The sequence below is a fragment of the Bacillus rossius genome, chromosome 5 (assembly GCF_032445375.1).
Source record: "Bacillus rossius redtenbacheri isolate Brsri chromosome 5, Brsri_v3, whole genome shotgun sequence".
Taxonomy (NCBI): domain Eukaryota; kingdom Metazoa; phylum Arthropoda; class Insecta; order Phasmatodea; family Bacillidae; genus Bacillus; species Bacillus rossius.
Window position 1 is genome coordinate 62,052,684 of NC_086333.1, and position 19,819 is coordinate 62,072,502.

The window sequence follows — 19,819 nt, forward strand, 5'->3', positions numbered from 1 at the left end:
TTAGATCTGTGTATTTTGCTAGCGCAGAGTACATTAGGAGAGGGAAATAATTAGAAATAGAAGTCAGAAGGAAGTCTCTTGTGCGAGTATAGCTACATCCCAATAATTGGTCCATATCAAAACATTACTGGCCCTACATTACTATCGGCTATATATATGTGTGTGTGTAAATAATATATCTTTGTTTTAGTGTCACTAAATAATATACTGGCTATTAACATAAAATTTCAAAGCAGAAAATATTTTTCAAATATTTTGCTCAAAACGTATTTCAAAATTACATGATTTAAATGTTCTACAAGATTCCTTTGAAAACCAGATACCAAGAAACAGTTTGTAAAACTACTAGAAAAATATTATTAATCTCTACAACTTAATGCTATAATTATGTTTGCATGCACAAAAATACAATTTTGCAAATAAGACTGAATGTTTATATTTGCATTTACGGAAATTGCCGCATAATTTTAAATTTTGATTAATGTTTTCTATTAGTATAATTCAAAATGGAAAAAGTAACTTAATATTTTACAATTGGATTTTATTTGCTTGTATTTTGCTTATTAATATATTCAGTTAATACTAGAAATCTATTTAAGGAACGCTTTAAAAATAACTTTATCTAATGTAGGTATTAGACAACATAAACCATAAATTTCCGGAAAGAATCCTAACACAGTATTACTGCAAATATTTTTTGTCACAATGGCGGTCATGTTAAAGTCAAACACACACACACACATATGTGTAGTTTTATATGATTTTTTTCAGTCCCATTTACAGAAAAACAAAATTAATTCTTTTCTCAAACTTACCTGTTTAGAGAAGCATTGTCATTCGGCTTAGAATGGCTGTTGCTCGTCAGCTGAAAAAAAAGAAAAAAATAAGATTGTTAGGAAATATAATTTTACTTTCAAAAACAGGTAAATTTTTTTTAAACATTTATCCGTTATAATTACTAAAATAGAAATTAGAGCATAGTTAACCATGCTCACTTTAATACAACAATGTGAAAAACCCCAAAACATGAACGAAAAAATTTATTTTCCTTGTAAAACCTTCTTTTCTCGTTTAGCTTTTATGAATGTAGCATCTTACAGCTATTACCTTTAATAAAGTAAAATCATATATATTACGTAAAACAAATATATTTATTTTAAAAATACTAGAATCTCATTTATTCATCTACTTGATGTCAATAAAATTCCATTTTTCCTCATATCAGTTTAATATAACAGAGTGGTTATTCCGGTTAGTTATAAAATATTTATGTAATTGTCTTATAAAAAAAGTTTTTACCACAGAATTTATTGAAAAATTAAAATTACATGTTTAAATGGTTATGAGCCAAACATTTATTAATTTTAACATTTGTGACATTCTACAATTACTTATATATAATGTAACCCTTTTTAGTTTTCATGTGATAAAAACTATCATATGGGTAAAATATTTCATTTAATGGGGATAGTTTAAATAAAAAAGTAGTGTTTTAGTGACCATGTTTTCGAAAAAAATGCATTGAATACTTATTAAATTCTGGGGGGAAAAATATAATTTCAAACCACTCACCACAGGGAAGAGTAGGTTGTTTTCTCGCAACATCGAGCTTCTCGAAATTTGCATACCTTGTTTTCAAGCCTAGCCGTTCTCTTTTTTTTTTTTAATTTTTTTGTCGGTCAAACTATTTTCCTACCAGAAAGAAGAATTCATTTGTAGAGGTAATTACGTAAGGTTAGAACATACTCAACTTTGCGAATTGGTTGGAACAACGTGTTTTTTTCCCCTTCTTTTTTTTAATTCGTGATGTTTTCTAGAAAAGGTTTCGTTCACTAAAAAAATTGAAATCAACGACTTGAACGATTTTGTTTGGTACGCGTTGGTTTTCAACTGCCTGAACTCGGACACACGGCTCTCTGCGGTTGTAACGGTCTCGGTGACCACCAACGTTTCCCGGGAAGCCGGAGCGAGAATGTCCGATGCGAGGTCAGCGCGACGATCAACTCCCGCGTACCTACGAGCCTTTGCGTTGCACTAACTCGTCCGCCGGAGGTTCCCCTCGGGAAACAAGATGGCGACCTGAAGGACCGAACCTGCACGTAAATACACACAACTACTACGCGCGGGCGCCGGGAGCAAGAACGGACCAAGTCGCTGTTCGAAAAAAAAAAAAAATTGTCTGATCACCGGAATTAAATATACTTATATAGATATGTATATACATTTTTTTTAAACTAACGAATTGTAACTGAAGTCTAAAATGTTGAAAGTATTTAATACAAATTCACGCTGAACTCTGATTCTCGAGTAAGTAGGCTTCGTGATTTACGTAATCTTTGCAAGAAAAAATGTCTTACTTAACGTTCAACATAAACTCACCATGTCGTATGAGACTTATTCACTCCACGAAAAAAAAAGCCCTCTTTTCCTTCCACGTGTTATATTATAAATCCGTCTTAGTTTCTAGGAAGATAAAATACTCTGGTACTGAAAAAAAGAACACGTAGTTTAACTGAAGTTACTTTTTTGGTTATAAATACCTTAAACTGACTATACATTTAGCACAAATTAGATTCACATTGATACATAAAAAAATGTCACGAAAAATGAATAAAATAGTAAAGTTTTTTAAACTGAGAAATTCACTTTTACTTCCTTAATGTGAAAAATATTTGATCCGTTTGTAGTTTTCGTAATCCTTCTAAAAATGAATTGTGCGGGGGTGGGGGAAAAATAGGGATTGAAATAGCCACAAATCGATGACTGTTTCCATAGGCTGCAGTATCGATTAAAGTTAACGTAATGCAGGTAAACATTTCCCGTCGCCGTTCACCCATGTGCTTGTTTTCTTCGCATCGGCGCGTTCTCGCGTGGACTCCAGCCAACGGCTGCAAATAAAAATAGCTGCCGGCGGCGCTTTAACGTACCTTCTCTCCTCCGCGCTCTCTCTCGCTCTCTTTCCTCCGTCTCCTCGTCACTGGTGCTCTCTTTCTCGAGCTCTCCGCCACCTCTCTCCCTCTCTTTATTTCCTGTTTCCCTCCTCCCACTTCTTTTCCTCCCCTCCCCCCCTCCTCCGGCTCGTAAATACGTAGCAACCTGCGTTCATCAACTCTTCTTCTCCCGGCTATTAATTACGAGTTGGTAAACATTCGCAAAAGTTGGCAATCCTGATACTCATAATAAAAAAATTGTTTGTCACACGCACTTCCCGTTACGACATTTACGAAAGTCGCTTTTTTTTATTCCAGCTATTTTAGGTTCAGTTTGGAATTACTACTTCGCGCGTCTTGTGATGGTTAAATAACGTTTTAGATTTTCACGATTTTTGAAGTTACACTTCTTTAGTTGCGTTTTGAATTATTTACGAGGGTAAATTTTTACGATACGTGCGCACCATACAACGAAATTTTCACACGATGGAAAAAGGCTTCATACAAATAAAAATCATAAATGTATATGCTTTTAAACATTATACTTCATTGAATAATATTGAATACTTGTCCATATAAATAAAAACATTTATTTATTGTGAATATTACTGCAGGAATTATGTTTATAAATTTTGTGTGGTTGCTTGTAAGCTTCCATCGTCTCATATTCTACAACGAATAATCCCATGGTGTCGCCTCTTAATGTTTAGTCTTCTTAAATCTCTTTAACTGTATCAACAAGCTTCAGAATATTTTACAATAATAATTACCATGAAGTTAATATTCAGGAGACGGGAATCTAAAGGAAATAAAATGTTCTTACTGTGTGTGCTACTTTAAAATCTAAACTGTTTTTTGTATTTAGCAAAATATCTGCTTCCGGATATGCGTGGTTAAGATAATCGACGTTATCAAACATCAATTAAAATAACATTTGTTTATTATATTTAATTTTTAATCTAATATTGCTTTCAATTTTAACACGTGTTTGACATATGAAAAATACTCAACATGATTTACTTTTTAGTTTGTGTGAATATTTTTTATGAATTTTTTCAGCACCAAGGAATCAAATAACTTTTTGTCTGCTCCTGATCATATCCATCAAAGCTAGTTGATTTTGAGCTAATAAGCTTTACCAAATAAAATATCACCACACTGAGATTTGAGTTTATTTAAAATATATGAGAGCTGCTAAAATTTAATTGTCATTTTCCGTGAACAATTTTAGGCCGAAATAGTGAGCACATATAAGATTAGAACAAGGGTGTTTTGGTAAATATTTACCCTTGTATTTGGATTGGTTACTATAATGGAACGATTGATTTCCTTTTCCATATAAACAAAAAAAAAATTATTTAATTTTTTATATGTCACTACTTTTTGTGTAATTTATTCAAGAAAATGTGTTTAATCCTTCGCTTCATCCATACGCATATTAAGCTATAAATACTTTGAAAACGTAGGTAGGTGTAATTATTTAAGAACCATTGAAATTATTCTACATAAGAAGTAAAGTAAAACGACTAACTTATAACTCTTAAGATACAAATTTATGGAACAGTTCCAATATTTAAAACATAATGTAAAAGTTTACAGGCTTTAAAACATGCGTCCATTTAATATTAGACTATAGTAATCAACATTAGCTCCAATGTTTTGGTTAAAAAAAAATTATTTTTAAAAACAATCTGCCCACTATGTCAGGGAGAATATTACATAAACAAATTTTTAATGGATTTCATAGAAATACGCGAAATATAGTTCTTTTAATACTCTTTTTTATTTACTAATACCATAAAACCTAAACGGTGCTTTAATAACCTGCCAACCCAAAGAAAAGCTGGGTTGAAGAGTAAACTTTACTGATTCAGAAATATAATCCATTACTCCCACTCATTCATCAAGCGGGGAACGTCGTTCAAAACACTAACGAAATAATGCGCAGGTTAGTGTATTATAGAAACTAAAAACTATTCTAAATGTAATCTGATGAGCCGTATTTGTCCTTAAGTTGGATTATTTCACATAATATCATAGTAAATGCTACATTTCAAACAACCTGGAAACAAGAAACATAATTTTAGTTTTAGAACCAGGTTTTGGCTTTATTGTGTACCTATACAAAAGAAACTATTTCAGTCTAAGAAATATAATTTATTTAATCTTGGGTAAAGTCACATCAATGTTGTTATTATGTTAATGAAAATACTATGAAAACCCTCATGGAATTAACAAGTAAATCGAAAACAATGAATATAATAAAATATAATTATATATTCATATTCCTTTGAAAAAAAAATTACTATATTTTTTTTTCGTTTATATAACGCAGAAAACATTCAATTTCTTCCCAAACAAAAGTATAAAGTATAGTGATTTACACTGAACACCACAAGAAGGAATAAGGCAATTTATTGGTGAAAATTTTCTGTTTGCATGTTTAAAACCGCAGAAATTAAATTGTTCCCAAAGTCTGAAAAATAATCATAAAAATTAGTTAAAAAAACACCATTCTAATTAAGGCATGGTTCGTTTAAGAGATTAGATTTAATTGCAAAATACCTCTTGCTACAAAATGTAAATATTTTTTATTTTAGTATTTATGAAAACATAATGATTTTAAACACTGATATTATATATAAATATAATAATTTATGTGTAAATAACAGGTGGTAAATTAAAAAAAAATGAAAAGCGCTATTAAATCTTACTAAGTTTATTTTATAAGTGAAAAATATTAATGAATAAATATTTTAAAACTGATACTTCGGGTATTTAGGCGTAATCCTACAACCAGCTGTTTAAATATAGAAAACTAATGTGTTTGAATAATGTAATCGACAAATCATAAATTATATTTTATTTGAAACACATTCATAACTTTGTCTAATGGCGCTAAATGAAATGTTTGTTGACAAAGATGCTCGAATTCATCTTAATTTATGCTGAAATAGAAATAAAGATTTAGAGTCAAATATGCAAACATATTTTATAAGGGTAGGTCCTAAAATAATGGTGTCAGTTCTTTATGAACTCATAAAGAAAATCATTGTACAAACAAACTCCCTCCCTTTCTTAGTTTTATGAGCCGAGATAAAACTATTAGGATTAAAGTAAGGGATTTTACCATACTACTGCATGCTTTAACACACTCGGTGCACATGCACTGTGTAAACATGTCATAAATAATGACATAGCGCTAAAAAATGTTCAAGACTGTTATATTTAGACAATAATATGCTAGGCTGGAAGTACATGCTGAATAGCTGTTCCCTGAATACACAAAACTGTTGTAGAACATACTTAGAAAGGTCTTCCCGAAGTCTGTTCTGTTGCGGGTTGTTATGATTCTGCTACTGATGCCTTGCACACTTAATAAATTTTTTTTAAACTTTACAATCCCTGTTAATTTTTAAACCAAATGTGGAAAAATAAAACATTCGATATCCGTTTGCTGGAAATATATGAACATTTTTATCGCATTGTAGTTGCGCGCGTAAGTTTGGCGGCATTTCACAGAAAGATTACTTGACTCAAAGACTTTCAAAATAAGCTATTCTATCGCACTGATCGCCACTGAAATGTGATAATTTCTTTGCACACCTTTCTCAGCGCATCTACAGAAACCTCTAGGCAAGTGGCAATTGTTACTAAGGAATGTGGGTGGGAGTTAGCTTGAAACATATCCTTACAAGTATTCCCGTCCTCACCAAATAAAAATTTTAATCACAATAAAATGCAGGTGCTTGTAGTAAGTAGAAATTAATAATATCAGAAATATTTCACTTAATTAATTGGTACAACATAAAAAAAAACAGCAGACCATAAATAAGTTTCTTCGACAGACGTAACGGAATTCACAGAAAATGTATTGATTATCACCATTAATTGGATACATTCCGTCGAAGGTAATACTAAGAAGAATTACTCGTTATGAATCTACTGTCTCGCTTTGAAAAAAAAATGTTTAACCAATTTTTCCAGGCTCTCAAAAAACGGCCGATAGACAAGAGTTGTTAATGTGGATCGTGTATTTGCTTACTTATCCCTCTGCTTCAAGGGTTTCGTTTTATCTACCGCCCAAAATTTTAGCAGCAAACAAAAGTTTTATTTTTTATGTGCTTTTAAGCAGTTATAAAAAAATTAAGGCCCGGTTAATACAACGCTGGTGCCGTTTAAAAAAATAATGGTGTAATAAAAAAGTGGATAATAAGCACTGGGGAAACGGCTTTGTTCCCACGCCCTTTCAAGCACGGTAAAGTAGAATTTTTTTTTTTTTAACCGGATGGTAGCAGCAGCCGCTCGAATAGACGTCTTGGCGCTGCGCCCGAAATGGCGCCAACTGCCGTTTTGTTTACGTTCGCGGGTTAATTGCGCGAAATGTCCGTATGTGTTCCGGTTGCACGCCCCTGCAGGGGCCAGAAGGGGTGGGTTGTTGCTCCGAGGACTAGAGCAGGGTTGCCACCCTCGCTCTGCGGACAGGGAGGGTGGTTACATCCGAGTGGAACAAGGGAGGGGGAAGAGGAAAGGAAGAGACTCAACAGAGGGGTGGGTGAAGGAGGGAGAAGGGTATCTCAGCGGAACAGCGCGCAACAGGTGTCCCAGATCTTGGAACCGAGCCGGCCGGGATATACAGTCCACGCCGAGTAAAACGTCTCGAATTTCGACGACGGCATGAGTATTCTTCCGCCGCTGCTGCTGTGCCAACAGTTGTGAGCCCCCCACCTGCTGGTCTCTCAACTTTACCTTCGCCGGTCCCTGGTTGGAGTTCCACGTGAAATAGATTCGTTTGAAACACACGCGAGTACACATAAATCAAAAACTCTCAACTGCTTGGAACGACGGTACAGTAACTATATCCAAAAAGCAGGACACAAGTAAAATTAACGGAGCTTGCAACTGGGAACTATAAAAAAAATTACCAATGAGAACAATTTAAGTTAAAAATTTCAAAACTCCTTGCAAAATTTATTTACACCATAGGTGGTAACAAAAAAAAAAGGTTTAACATCAGTTATTTCTGCACGACTGTGAATTGATTAACCAATGAATAATTTATAAATATTGAATTCATTACTATAAAAATTTACAAATTTATAAGTTATTAATTTTTTTCTTTAAAATGCAAATGCATTGAAAGCTAAAGGAGCCAGTCGACACTAATAAGAAGTTGAATTTAAGATTGATATTTTTAATACAAAACACCGACCACACAGTGATTTTTAAATAACTTCACGTGGCTACCCATCATTTGTAAACCAAGACCATGCTTTGTTTTTCAAGAAGTAGCAGCTGGAAAAATTTCCTCCACTGGAAACTCTTGATAGGCCCATTTCAGGGGGTTTGCAGGGGAAAGGAGTGGCATGAAATTAGCCCCCAGACAAGTCGAAGGCCCAGGTTTCATTCCACGGACACCTTTAAGAACTATGATGCTCAAAACACGTTTTTTGTGCTATATTAGGACCCATGGGCACTTTCTCAAAACCGGAAATTCTTAAATAAAATGTTACACTACAACTGCTTATCATTATGTCCTACGTGATTAGAGCGAAGTTTACTCTCTGACTATGCATATTCGGTGGCCATAAATTGAGCCATTCATTAGTGATTTTCGATGGTTGATAAGTCGCTTCAGAGAGGGATTGCGACCACTACCTGACAACTGGTACTACATTTGACTAAGAGCTACATCTCGCGCGTATATCGTTTTTCCCATTTCCACTTCTTATAAGTACGGACAAGATTATATGGTTAATTGCGACAAAACCAAAATAACACCGAAAAACATGTATATGCACCATATAAATCCGAAATGCAAATAAATACGCAATGAAATACTAAACTGCAAATAAAAATCATTGAATTAATAAGCAATTTTAATAAAACGTTTCCTTAAAACACAGAAACGTATTTATTTTAATATAGCAAATTAAATACCCGTAATTTATTCATCAGGAAATTTGTAGTAAAATACATGTACTTAAAATATTGGAAATAATTTTACTTATTTGATCTTGCAACTGTTATTCGTAACTCATTTTTAAATTAGGGATTTGGAACATTTTCGAAACACACAAATATTGGCCAATTTGTTTTTATTTTTCCGATAAGTTGGGAAAATTTATTTAAACTTATTATATTGTAAAAGTTAATCGCGTATAAGTCAAAATTAAGTGTTTGATGAACAAGTATAAAGAAACCTTTAAGAGTCATATTTGTTTAATTATATGATATCATCATATGATAGCAATTCATAATTTTAAAAAAGAATTGATGCAAGTATTCAGTACTTGTCAAAGAAATAAACACACAAACTATGTAACGAGCAGATTCAAGTGTTCTTATATTTCAAATACACTTATAATAATAAAAAATGGGACACGAAATCTAACGAATAATTTTTTAAAATAGTTTTTAAATCAAAATTAGCCCAAAAAATAAACCCATAAAATCTTTTCCCTACTTACCAGACGCTCTTCGAAGAGGAACCACTCCCCTCCCCCCATTCCAACCCTCAAGTCCCGCCAACAACTACTCCTTCGTTAGTTGGCGGTCTCCGCGGGGACCGTCGGGCACTGCAGGGGATACGTTTAATTATCCACCCTTTTCCCGACGTACTTCCATTAAAACGCTCTAACAATATACCTTGCGAGCGCTTCGTAGTTACAACGAATTATATATATTGTTTTATTTTTTTTTTCCGTAGCTTTATCCACTTCTCTTCAAGGGGGGTAATATATATATATATATATATACACGGTATTTCAATGCATTTTTGACGTCTATAAAATAATGTATTTTTAATAGCTCCAGTTATTTTGTGCTATGTGGTTTATGGGGGTGTTGCAAGTGGAGTACAAGGAAGTGGGCTAGGCCGGGTACAGCGACGGGAGACGCTTCCCTCTTTGGACCAGCCCGAAAACCCGACCCTTTTCTGGATCTGGTTGGAAGCTCACCCCTTCCAGACCACTGGGACCTAAGTCCCCACCATTTCACGGCGTGGCCCATGTTAGAATATCAGCGGTACCACCAGGAGGTAGAAGTCGCCTTGTCCCTGAGATGCTGTTTAAGACGATTCATTGGGGGTCTTTCAGCAACGGTGTCGGAGGCTAGCCTCTGATACTGTGGTCCCTCAGATTCATGACACCTGAAACGACTGCCTTGCTTCTTCCTCCAGGAAGGGCAACGGCAACTAGGCCAACCTCTAAGCGCAATGCTTTGGAGATACCCAACCCCAAGAGCACCATAGCAAGGGCGCCCGTATGATAGTTTGTAAGAGGGGGCCTAGACCCAGGGGTATGGAGTTATTTTAAAAAATTTGGAAGACGAATGAAGACTTGTAAGTAGCCATAAAAAAGTTTCAGTTCCAACCCCGTTAAAAACTTGGTCTTGTTACTAAAATACTAGGCCACGGTACTCATGCTCTATAAAAAAAACACGTTATTTTGACTACTTTATTGAAACCAGTGACTATTTAGCAATACAAATACAGAAGCAAAGTTCTTATACTTCAATACAGAAAACAAATTAACTATGCTTAGGTTATTTTATGGATTTGACACTAATAGTAATCTGAAAAAGTAAAAATGTAAATTTATTTTCTTCGTGCCGAACAAGTCAATCACTTTGTCCTCGAAACCACGGTTGTTCGCTCTTTCCTGTGGACACTACAATTATTATAATATCCATTTCCTTCGGAGCTTAGTGTTGGGAGGAGGGGGGTTGCCCATGCCCCTTGGCATCATAGTTACTCCCACCCCACCACCCCTCCCACAATTCCATTAAACTAAGCGCTGTTGTCAGAGCCACTGATATTTCCGCAGATTATTTCTGCTTCAGGATAAACTCAAGTGTTATATAATACTCAAGCTGTTAAGGCCGGCTGGTTAGAGCTTGATTGGTTTGATATTCACTACCCAAGTGTACTATAGGCCCGAGATCGTTAAAGTCGTGTTAAGAACTGTGAACTAAAATCACTTAAATTAAAAGTGGTTTAAAGATTCAAGTCTACTTTCACACAGAATGAAATTGCATAAAATTCGTGAAAATAACGATAGTGGCTGGCATGATATAATATGTTAGTAAGTTAATAAAAACATTTGAGTTAGCTAACTACTGGACAATAAATGTGGTATATAAAGGATTTCTACCTCTATATTTAGCCTTCATTGTGTTAGTCAAATGCTCGAGTCATAACCCGTGAATCTGGGGTAGTTTAAATATTTAGATACTGTTTTAGGAGAAGAAGTAACTGAACATCAGTAGTTATATAATTGCCAAATAGGAATAATTAAAAAAATGATAACTTATTTTATTTTTAAAAAGTTATTATTTGTTATTCCCTAAATTATTACATAAAATTAAATCATAATCAGAATAAAGTTATCAATTAATTATGCGAACACGCCTCGGAAATTAGTTAAAATAATTTTTTTTTCGTTTTCTTTCACTAACCACATGACGAACAACAAAACTTTTCAAACATAGAAACAATGTTTTTCACGGTATTAAAAAAATTTTTGAACAGCTTTAATATTCATGTAAACTATGAAAGCAGCTTTAAATATAAGCGACCGGTGTTGATTAAATCGTACTAGTGAAACCACATTTAAATTCTGTTATAATTTTTTTTTTCGATCATTTCACTTGAAGATGATAATTTTATTTGAAACTGTATACGTGTCATAATAAAGTAAAAATATTTTATTTACTTCCTATTTTAAAATGTGTTAATAACAATTTTTTACATTACCCTATTGCAGATCACATAAAAGATACAATTCGATCCAAAGATTTCAAGGTTAAAATCTCAAGTGATTGATTGCTCTGTGTGACGTTTTTAAAAATTTAAATTTATTTTAATTTTAGTAAACAAGCTACTTTATAACAGAAATCTAGAGAGTATACAGTAACAAAACAAATACAATTTATCATAATTCATTATTTTTTTAATTTAACAAACTGAAGGTAGCATTTAAGTAACTTTTTCAACGTTTCAACGAAAAAAATCCTTGCTTGGTTAAGAAACAAGAAGAAATTGTATTGTCACTATGTAAAATCTTTTTTTTTCCACTAAAATTAAATTGGACGTCGTAGATAAAGCGGTGACCTATTATTAATTCATCTCTATTTTACACCGATATTAACCTCAAAATTCAACAGAACAAACATTAATAAACTTTACCTGGGATAGTTTATTTTTTAAATACTGCATACAGAATGCATCTGAATTCAACAAATGCACGTTAATAACAAAATAGCTATGAAACACATACATTTCTTTGGATCTTCAATGCTTCCCTAGGCTGGAATTCGTCTTAAAGAAAAAGACTGCAGTACAATTTTCTTAAACAATAAAGAAAAGATTTATCATGGAACACTAAGTGTCTGGATAATATTTAGTAATACAGCATTCTAGAAAACGAGCGAAATTTGTAGCTCTCGTAAAAAGATGTCATTGAAATAATTTGAGGACACATAATTTTTTTATGAAACATTATTGTTAGAAGTTACATATTGAATACTTTTTGCTATTTTTTAAATTAAATTTTTGTTAAGCTCCAACTTCAAATTTGTAAACCTGCTTTGGGAAGCACTTCAGAGCGTAAGTCGTACGTATACAATGTTTTAAATTTTTTCGTTCATGATGAACTTTACGTCAACTATTCCCGGTGGAATACAGACACACGCTGTATAACCTGTCCAAACACATCACGCGCTGCATGTTGAAACTGAGTTCCTGTGCAAAACACCGCAGACAGGAGAATTATTGTGCTGGTGTGAGGAACCGTCAGTTCCGAAATACTTACCAAGGACGAGAGGGATTATTAGTTTTCCTTGCGGTTTCTTAAATTTTCAAATTACACTAAGGGTTTAAGGTGACACAAAGGAGGAAGAACCACTAATAACACCACGCCATTAACTCACTCTCTTCTAATGACGCTCACAGAAAAAAGTCCTTACTGCTCGTCGCTGGCTGGCTGGAAGGCTTGTTAAAAGAGTTCAGGGTGTTCTTGCCAAGTACGGCCTTTTAATGAGTTTAAATTATCAGATTTTCTTACGTTCCTTGCTGGTTGTACGCTTGTTCACGCGTACTATATAAGGATAATTGTCATTAACAAAGCTCACTTTACGTACGGAATATTGTAAATTTTGGGTATCATTAGGATTTGTTGGAAAGATTTTCTTCAAAATGTTTATTTCTTATAGTTTTATCCAAGTATTAAAATATTGCTAATATTTCCTTTTTTGCATTTATTGTTTATATAACAATTAATATAATATATTGATGTTAAAAAGATACTGTTTAACTTTTAGGTTTTAAAAGGGAGTTAACGCCTAAGCAACTAAAATTTGCATAGATAGCTTTCAAAATCAAAGCTAAAACTTTTTTTTTTGACATATAAGTAAGAAGCACCACATCTATTATAGAAATAAAACCTTTCAAGCTTAAATTTAATGCTATTCTAGACTTTTAATAGGTTTAAAGATTTAAAGAAAAGATTTTATTTAACGTTCAAATTTTAAATTATTTAAAAGGTTCAATAGCTTAAGTTAATTTTAACAAACTTATCTTAAGTGGCTATCAGCATCTTTACCAATTATTAAATAGTATAAAACAAAGTCGCTACCCGCGTTAGTCTGTCAGTTCACTTACTTAGTCCAAGCAAAACAATGGATTTTAATGTGGTTTTCATCATCATGTAAATAATTTCTTCCGGAAGGTATGTGTATCCGAATACATTCACATTGAATTTAAAGATGGTAGAGAAATTTCGATCTCACATATTCAAGTTTTTATTTTTGGAGCTTACATGCCTTACGCTCACTTACACATGACTGACATGTCAAATTTATATACTACAGAATTGTAGATTTTAAAAAGGCTTGCGAAAAAAGTCCGCGAAACATATTTAATTCTATCTCCTAAGGAAGTAACCATTTATTCTTTCTAAATCGGTTCAAGAATGAGTTATTGTGAAGCTATTTAAAGGACATAGTATTAGTACTTATCAAATTTAATATGTAAATTTCTTTGGACATTTAATTTAGATCAAAATTTACCTTAACACCATATCACATGTTATCAATTTAACCATTATTTAACAGGTAAACAATTATTTTTGTCGGTTTATCTGTTACGAAAACTTGATACTTATTCGTACTTAGTTGTTAAATATTAATGACGCTACATTAGTAGATCGAATCCGGGCGCGGCCGGGGTGTGTTGCTAGTTTAAAATAAACTTGAAAAAAAAAATTAATTCCTGTAATCCTCAATTGTAAGTAGTGATAGGGTACAGGTGAGGTTCCTGGTGTAGCATTCAGCCATATTGGATTAGACATCACGGCCACCATGTTGGATGACCTTGACCTCGGCAGCCATCTTGAGTGAACTTTGACCGTTACCTTAGCCTCAGATGCTATCTTGGATGACATTTATAGAGACCTTGATCTCTTCCGCCACCTTAACTTTGACCCCAGCAACGAACTTGGATACTTGAATTATGCCATCATGGGTTATGAATTCACAGCCGCTATTTAGTTTTTATAGAACTTTCTGCCTTTTTCCCCGCCTTTTTAAATTAGGGCAACAAGTCCGCAATATTGGAAATTCATAAGTATTATTAAAAGTAGTATAGGATAGCCGGTCCGGGGACAGGATGCAGGATGTGGTGCCGGTGCCGGTGTCCGCCATCTTGGATTTGTGATGTCACGACGGCAAAAATTCCTCAAAATTCCTCAAAAATGACTCAAAATGACTCAAAATTTCCCGTTTTAAGAAAAAATTTCCCGTTTTCGAGGGAAAAATTCCCGTTTCGAGGGAAAAATTTCCCGTTTTATTCCTTAAAAATCCCAGCGGCTGAAAATTCCTAAAACAGGCTTAAGCATCCTTAACTCAAGCCAACGTTAAGCCATTTATAGGATTATGACGTCACCGCTGCAGTTTCCGTTACGCCCGCCATATTTAAATTTACTATCCAATTTTAATGAAATAGAAATTTTTTTAAAATTTATAAAAAAATTCAATTAATAAAATTTTAATAAAAAATATTTAAAAAACATACGTTAACGACACGGAGCTCGGAGTCCTCGGTTCGAACCCGGTGAGGGCGAAAAAAAATAAAAATGGCGACCGATCCTTCCACCACGGAAGTCACCTACAGACTAACCTACCACCACCAATAACAAGGTCAACTAGTATGATATCATGTCCGCCATCTTGTCTTCGTCTGCTGGTAGCCATCATCATCTTGTTATCGTCGACGACAGTGCGCTGACGCCATGTTAGTTTAATTCTTATCCGCTAGAGTGCAGTAATCATTTATTATTGCTGTGTCACCCGCCATCTTTTCATTTGGCCGCCATCTTGAAAATCCATAATTATTTAGCTAGAAATTCGGGAAAAATTCCAAAATTCATTAAATAAATCACTCATTAATTTACAGATTGATTCGATCAGTTCCAGTCCTTGGTTCGATACCCGATCGATGCAATAATGTTTAATTTGATGTAAAAAAATAATAATTTCATTATTCCATGTTCAACATTCTTAAAGAGACATTAAAACCTCTACTGTCATCATCCTATAAGCCATCAACACCAACATATTGGTAATTCATAATTTTAATGCTAGAGATTCGGAAAAAGTTCAGAAATCATTAAATAAATTTCCAATCAATGTACTGATTAATTAGATCGACTTAGGTCCTTGGTACGATTCTGGACGATGAAAAAAAATAACAATTTAACATAATAGTGACAGGATCGAGAAAAAAACAAAAACAACACAAGTTCTTTCACAAACATAATATTTATTACATAATATATATTCTACTACAGGATCACTTACGAAAGCCAGCAATCTTATAATCATTTAGTTCCGCAGCGGTGTGAAATGACATTCTTAGCTCCAATCGGTTTACACTAGACAGAGTCCAGCCAGAACCTTTACAGACATAGTCCACCTCTTCTTGACAGAGTTTCTGGATACCGTATTTAACAGTTTGCTTCACATCGTTAGAACTGTAAATTACTGCAGCCGATGTCTTGAATGCACACTACTTCACTTTGTCATTGAACGGATATGGCTTTCCATATATACAGTCCAACCACAAGTTATATTTCAAAGGTCCGTTTGTTGCTACATCATCAATAAGCTGATTGATTATCTTCTGTCTGATATCAAGAAAATTACAAATGTCCTTTGACTCACCGAACGTATTTAGATAATAGTAGTCTTTCAACGTTCCACGAAATGCAGACTGCGCCAAGTAGAAGCCATTATCGTTCACTTGTAATGCTCCGAACACAGTCTTAGGTTTAGTTCCATGTTCAGACGTCATAACAATCGGTTGCTGGGCATCGGTTTTCTTGCTTGTACGCTTTCGTGTCTCCAATCTAAAGCGAGGAGTCGAAATGTCGGCAGGTAGTTCAGCAGTAGGAGCACAGACTCCACCTTTACATTTTTTCGCATGATGTCGCAAACTGTCAATTCGAGTAAACCATTTAAGGCAATCATCACATCGAATCTTCATGCGATATGGATTCTTCGTGCATTTGCTCCGCTCATGTCTTGGTGCATCATGGGAAAATGCGAACGACGTATCACAGTAGCTGCAAGGATACCGTGGTGATGAAGACGATCCTTTCAGACCCGATCCAGATACAGGCGTTGCAACAGTAGTACCATCTCCAGGCATACTCTTATGCACATCGACGCATCGTTGTTGGGACGAAACCTTTACTTTCTGCCGCACAGCAGGACCTTTGCATGCCTTCATGTGCGTTTTCATATTATCTTTTCTGGCAAACTGCTTATGACATTTCTCACAAACAAACATTTTACGATATAGGTTCTTGGCACATTCTCTATTCTCATGTCGTCGAGCATTGTTGTTGATTGAGAAAATCTTGTTGCAGTAACAGCACTGATGTTCGTTAGTTGTTGTCGATTCGGCATCCATTGAAGTCTCCATTGATGGTGAACCAGCGTTCGCCGAGTCTCCCTGCACATCCAGCTCTGTAGTCATTAAGCTATATTCTGCTGGTGGTATCACATCTGTTGAAATCTCCTCCAATGTTGACGCCGTCGTTGCCAACGAAATCTGCACCTTCTCCATCGTAGCTGTCGTCAAGGTTCCCGTAGACGATGGTACAACCTCCGAGTTCGACGTTAAAGACGGTAAAGATGCCATCGAGGTCTCAAGAACAGGTAATTACGCGACTTATGCACCAGAAGAAATAATCTAGGTGATCCTTACACCGACGACGTCAGTAACAAACTAAGCATTCTGTTGTCTAGAGCTCGCTTATATATACATGCACCGTATGGAACAATACGCTAGTCAAATCAAGAACCATTTACAATAATACTAGAGTCAAAAAAAACATTAAAAACCATCAACGAAAAGGCAGCACATTTGGAAGCACCGACAACGAAAAGGCAGAACATTTGGAAGCACCGACAACGAAAAGGCAGCACATTTGGAAGCACCGACAACGAAAAGGCAGCACATTTGGAAGCACCGACAACGAAATGGCAGCACATTTGGAAGCACCGACTACGAAAAGGCAGCACATTTGGAAGCACCGTCATCGAAAAGGCAGCACATTTGGAAGCATCGACAACGTAAAGGCAGCACATTTGGAAGCACCGACAACGTAAAGGCAGCACATTTGAAAAGCACCGACAACGTAAAGGCGGCACATTTGGAAGCACCGACAACGAAAAGGCAGCACATTTGGAAGCACCGACAACGTAAAGGCAGCACATTTGGAAGCACCGACAACGTAAAGGCAGCACATTTGGAAGCACCGACAACGAAAAGGCAGCACATTTGGAAGCACCGACAACGAAAAGGCAGCACATTTGGAAGCACCGACAACGTAAAGGCAGCACATTTGGAAGCACCGACAACGAATAGGCAGCACATTTGGAAGCACCGACTACGAAAAGGCAGCACATTTGGAAGCACCGACAACGAAAAGGCAGCACATTTGGAAGCACCGACAACGAAAAGGCAGCACATTTGGAAGCACCGACAACGTAAAGGCAGCACATTTGGAAGCACCGACAACGAAAAGGCAGCACATTTGGAAGCACCGACAACGAAAAGGCAACACATTTGGAAGCACCGACAACGAAAAGGCAGCACATTTGGAAGCACCGCCAACGAAAAGGCAGCACATTTTGGATGCATCATCGAATAAGGAAGCACATTTGGAAGCTCCATTAACTAAAAAAGGTAAAAAGGAAGCACAAGTTACGAGATCTAAGTCTTAGTAAAAAATCATAATTCAAGAAATAAAAACATTACATTCTTATAATTTAAATTATTTATTTTATTGCTTTACATTATACAAATGCAAGTAAAACAAGTCAATATTGTATGTAGCCAGATTTCTCCAATAAATAATAAAGGCATATTTCTATTGCTTCGTTCCTATATGTAATCCCTGTTAGGGTATAATAGGAGATTTATCAATCTAGTAATAGTTTTATCTTCAAATCATATAATCTTTATATTAACTTATTTTTAAAAGGTTTATCGGGGTTAGTGAGAGATTATATTGACTTGTCCCCATAGTTAATTTTATATGCATATTATATATCTTCATGTAAGATTAATTTCCTCTATCCAAATAAATGTTAAAGTAAACAAAATAAATAATATTAAACACAAGTTTTCTTCTTTCTTCAGAATCTTCTGAATATATGCCATCACCAAAAATTATAATAATTATTTTCTTCACCTAAAAAGGGGTTTTAGACTATTATATTTATCACATCATGAAAGTGAACAAATTTTCCTTCTTTCTTCAAAAACCTTAAATATATTCCATAACCAGAACTAAATTTTCTTAATCTATATTTAGAGTTTATCTTCATAATGTTTATCACATAAATCAACTGGAGAGAAATTCTTCTAAAATTTTCTTACAGTCAATCTTCATCGATGTCCGTTTCCACAGATGCATACCACCGGTCAAATTCTTCTAACCGTTTCCCCATTTCTGTTACTAGGTTTCTCCAAATTTCAAAAGAATTCTTATTATGGATAAGACTTCGAAGATCTTGAAAGTCATATCCTAGTGTCAGTAATTCTTGAGTATTTTTCTCTGATATCTTCTGTCTTCTTACATTGATTTAAAACATGCAGTACTGTATCTTCTACTTCACAAATCTGACAAAGAGGTGACTGTACTAATCCGAGTGAATAGAGTTTTGCTTTAAAATTTCCGTGGCCACTGAGAAATTGCGATACATAATAGTCCGGTGTGATCCACCGACATTTAAGTCTTGCGTTAATGTCAGGTATAATATTGTATGTATGTCTTCCTGTGGTTGAGGAGTCCCAAGTTTCCTGCCATCTTGATATAACATTCCGCCGAAGTTCCTTCTTCTCTGCCACAGAGATCTTCCTATCCCTATTTAACTGGGATACTTGCCCACGTTCATATACAACTAGGTCAATGGGTATGAGTCCGGCTATAACTAGGAGTGCATCTGTTGAAATTGTTCTATATGATTTAGTTATAGCAATAAGTACAGTTCGTTGGCTGGATAATAAAGTTCTTCGAGGATGAACTTGACAAGCAATGCGACTCCAAGCACCAGCTGCATATGTTAAAATACTCACATAAACTCCTTTATAAATAATCTCTAGGGTCTTATAGTTTAAGCCCCAATTAGCAGGTGTAGTAGATCGTAATCGGTGGAATAATATTGCAGATTTCTTCGTTATGTACTTGATATGCTCGTGGAATCGGAATCCAGTCCCAATCTGTACTCCCAAATATTTAACAAGTTGTTTAATTCTTACAACACGTCCCTCATAGCGAACTGTGGGAGGTCTATTAACACTAAGTTTACCCTTGAGTAAA

General features: G+C 34.7%; 2 protein-coding genes across 2 annotated transcripts in view; one reads left to right on the top strand and one right to left on the bottom strand.

Annotated features, from left to right (window-relative positions):
- LOC134531886 (delta-sarcoglycan) overlaps positions 1–2,015 on the bottom strand; it is a 140,082-nt gene extending 138,067 nt beyond the window's left edge. Inside the window, exons 1-2 of the mRNA XM_063367899.1 lie at positions 1,573–2,015; positions 816–865 (exon numbers count right to left, since the gene is read on the bottom strand). Of these exons, the coding sequence (XP_063223969.1) occupies positions 816–865; positions 1,573–1,626 (104 nt within the window). The 5' untranslated portion in view covers positions 1,627–2,015. The remainder of the gene's footprint in view (positions 1–815; positions 866–1,572) is intronic.
- LOC134531887 (uncharacterized) overlaps positions 1–19,819 on the top strand; it is a 347,014-nt gene that overhangs the window by 174,492 nt on the left and 152,703 nt on the right. The window lies entirely within an intron of this gene.